Genomic DNA, 3,320 nt, shown 5'->3' with positions numbered 1-3,320 from the left:
TCTTGAGCATCTGTGTTGAAGATGAGCGTCACCATCCGATGTCTGCTTTATGTTTCTGCCTGTCTTTAAACTCGTGCAGCACTTTGGTCGACTCAGGTTGTTTTAAACACATTAAAAAAAATCTGTTTTCATCCATTTGATGTTTGTGTTTTGTGTTCAACGCGACTACATTAAGATTTAGTGCTTCAGGTCTGCAGCGGTTGATAAACTCGCTCAAAAAACTGTTTAATTTTGCTTATGCGAAGTAATCTGTGCTCGATGTTGAATCAAAAAATGTTTTGGGCAAATAGCAGAACCAGCGGACTGTGGGATGTGAATTAAAGCAACGACATCCTAAGAGACTTGTTTGTGTTCAGGGAGCAGGAAATGAAAGTGTACCAGGCCAGGAGGAGTCTGGAGGAGGCGCTGACGGCTGACGGTTTGGCGCGGGCCGCCGAAAACAGCCGAGAGCTGCTGCGGGGGAGGACGGCCTGAAGACGGACGGCCTGAAGACGGACGGGTGAGACGCACGACACAGCAGCGCTAGAACGGGCCAGAGACGCCTCCTTCAGATGAGATACGATCGCAGACGTGATGCAGCTGACATTAGGCAGTTGTCATGGTAACCCGACCTGCTTTCAGGCAGGCGAGATGAGGTGCACATCAGTCAGCGAGTAGGAGAGATAAAAGATCTGTCGGGGCGAAGAGGGGGAAAAGAAAGTCGCCGCGACGACGGTTTTTAAAAGTCCGCGGACGTCAGATGGCGTGATGAGTGTGATGGAAGGAAGTGGAGCGCTGCAGCTCGGTTGCTTTTACTTGCATCATTATCACAGCGACTAATCACGCCACTCATCTTCTCCTCCTCCTCCTCCTCCTCCTCCTCACTCAGGCTTCCTGCTCAGACACTCGATATCTGGCTCAGAGGGACGTTTGGATTTATGTGTTTGCAACTGTTCACGACTGGGATGCCGTTAATTTAATAAGTCATGACCTCACTGTCATGTCAGATGCTTGTTCAGGGACGTTTTCTACCGTCTGGCTGGTTAAAGGCTTGACAGATGAAAATATAGCAGCAGATTAGGCAGAAGCAGAAGGTTGTGCATGTCAGGAAGTGTGCTGTAGATGAGATGTGGAGCCTCTTACTGTGAGGAGGCATCGTTCAGACTACAGGAAGTTCATGTTGGCAGCAGAGAGCATTGTGGGAGTTTAGCTAGTAGAGGGGACCATGACAGAGTGTCCTGTGGCGCTTAATGCCAACTAGCCAGAACTCTCATGTTGTTAGCAACCTCTTACTGATTCCTGAGATGAGAATAAAGATGTAGAGAGGATTGTGAGGGTTTACTAGCAACAGGTCCATGACAGAGACTGTGTGCTGGTTAATGACCTCCGACTAGCGCTCTCTTATTCTGGATGAGCTTAAGTCTCACATTTCTTCAAACCAGTACAAAGGTGGTTCATTATACTAATGATTGGATGTTAATCTAGTAACTGTGGTTAATAATTTAACCAATTAACATATTAACTGATATGGCAGAAGAAGAAGGCCGTGCATGTCAGTCAACGTATCGTAGACCAGCTGTAGTACCTGGTTGTTCCACCAGGTGGAGCCTCTTCCTGTTTAAGAGACCTGAGGAGGCGTCACTCAGGCTACAGCTCATGTTGGCAGCAGAGAGCATTGTGGGAGTTTAACAGCAACAGGACCATGACAGAGGCTCTGAGGAGGTTCATGACCTCCGACTAGCGCTAACTTACTCAAGATGAGCTTAAGTGTCACATGTCGCTGCAGTTTCAATGTTTTGGCTCAAAACAGTACAAAGATGGTTCATTATGCTAATGACTAACCGTTAATTAACTGTGATTCATAATTTATCCAATTAAAAAGATATTAATCGATCAGGCAGAAGAAGAAGGCCATGCATGTCAGAAAATATGTCGTAGACCAGCTGTAGTACCTGGTTGTTCCACCAGGTGGAGCCTCTGACTGTTTAATCCTGTACTGGTGTTACTTAGTGGCATAAAACGGCTGCTTTTGTAACTTGTATCATATAAAGAGAAGGAAAAACCAAGGAAGCATTCAAGAAAGGTCAACCGCAAAACACACCAGAAAGTTTGAAAAGCGTGTTAGCTTTAAAAAATCGTCAAAATGATAAAATGAGTAAGAAACTGTTCAAAACAAACAAACAAAAAAAAGGCATGTTCCATTACGTTTTTCCCCCCAGTGATTTTATTATTATCATTTACTTTGTGCTTAGCATCTGCTGATAGTATTTTCCTATATAATACACAGTTTATGTGTCGCAGACCAGCTGTAGTACCTGGTTGTTCCACCAGGTGGAGCCTCTTCCTGTTTAATACTGTAGAGACCAGAGGAGGCGTCTCCAGACTACAGTTCATGGTGACAGCAGAGAGCATTGTGGGAGTGATTTAAACAATAATTCAGTTATTGATTGGTTTAGATAGAAACTAATTCCTGTATCTGTACATAACAGGACGGACAATGAAAACCACCGACAACAAACACACGACGGGAACATAAAAACGTTTGGTGTCGGGATAACGCTGGAGTTAGCATACAGGTGGTTTCACAAAGAAAAGGACGAATAAATGAGTCATTTATAGACAGATATTTGCTGTTTTGTCACCACTTTACAGGTTCTGAACGTTGCATTATGATGATTTTCTGACACTGTTGCTGCCAGATTCTCACATCGTTTTATTGGCAGCTTTGTTGTGACAGTGTGGGACGGTTTTCAGCTAGCTGGAGGATTTCTTGTGCATCAGCTGTTCCCGTCGTGGTCGTAATCGAGGGACGCCGCCGGCTGCACCTTTAAACGCTGCGTACGCGTGATGGATGATGTCGCGTTGACGCGATACGTCGGCCGCGTGTCGCATCGCAGTCTGTCGGGTTATTGGTTACGTTTCACTCTGCACAGCCTGTAAACAAACAGCAGATTAAAGAACATTTACTTTGAGAAGTTCACGCACCCATCCATCATTCCTCCATTTCCCAGCTGCTTATCCAGGTCAGGGTCGCCGTGGCAACAGGACAGCAGCAGCAGGCCGGAGGCTGCTTTTGCTGCGAAAAGGTTTTTCTGCTGCAGAGTTTGAGATCTGAGGGTTTGTTTTTCCCACAAGGAGGCTCAAAGAAAAGAGGAGAGTCTTATCAGATGACTGCAGTCTGGCTCGGTGTAGCTCAGCGCTGACGCCACGCTGCAGAACATTAATGTTGCCCGCTGTCATATTCTGAACAATTCACCGTTATTTTACTGATTCTAAAAAATATTTTACTATAATTTATTATTTTTCAATGCTTGACAGAAAAATTATAATAGCTTGATTAC

At 45.1% G+C, this 3,320-nt stretch overlaps 1 protein-coding gene across 1 annotated transcript in view; it reads left to right on the top strand.

The window, feature by feature from the left end:
- mbd2 (methyl-CpG binding domain protein 2) overlaps window positions 1-3,320 on the top strand; it is a 31,855-nt gene that overhangs the window by 20,759 nt on the left and 7,776 nt on the right. Inside the window, exon 6 of the mRNA XM_008303550.1 lies at window positions 357-499. Within this exon, the coding sequence (XP_008301772.1) occupies window positions 357-474 (118 nt within the window). The 3' untranslated portion in view covers window positions 475-499. The remainder of the gene's footprint in view (window positions 1-356; window positions 500-3,320) is intronic.

This window comes from Stegastes partitus, unplaced genomic scaffold (genome assembly GCF_000690725.1).
Source record: "Stegastes partitus isolate 25-593 unplaced genomic scaffold, Stegastes_partitus-1.0.2 Scaffold2033, whole genome shotgun sequence".
Lineage (NCBI taxonomy): Eukaryota > Metazoa > Chordata > Actinopteri > Pomacentridae > Stegastes > Stegastes partitus.
Note: the sequence above shows the minus strand (reverse complement) of the source record. Positions and strands in the feature narration are given on the sequence as shown.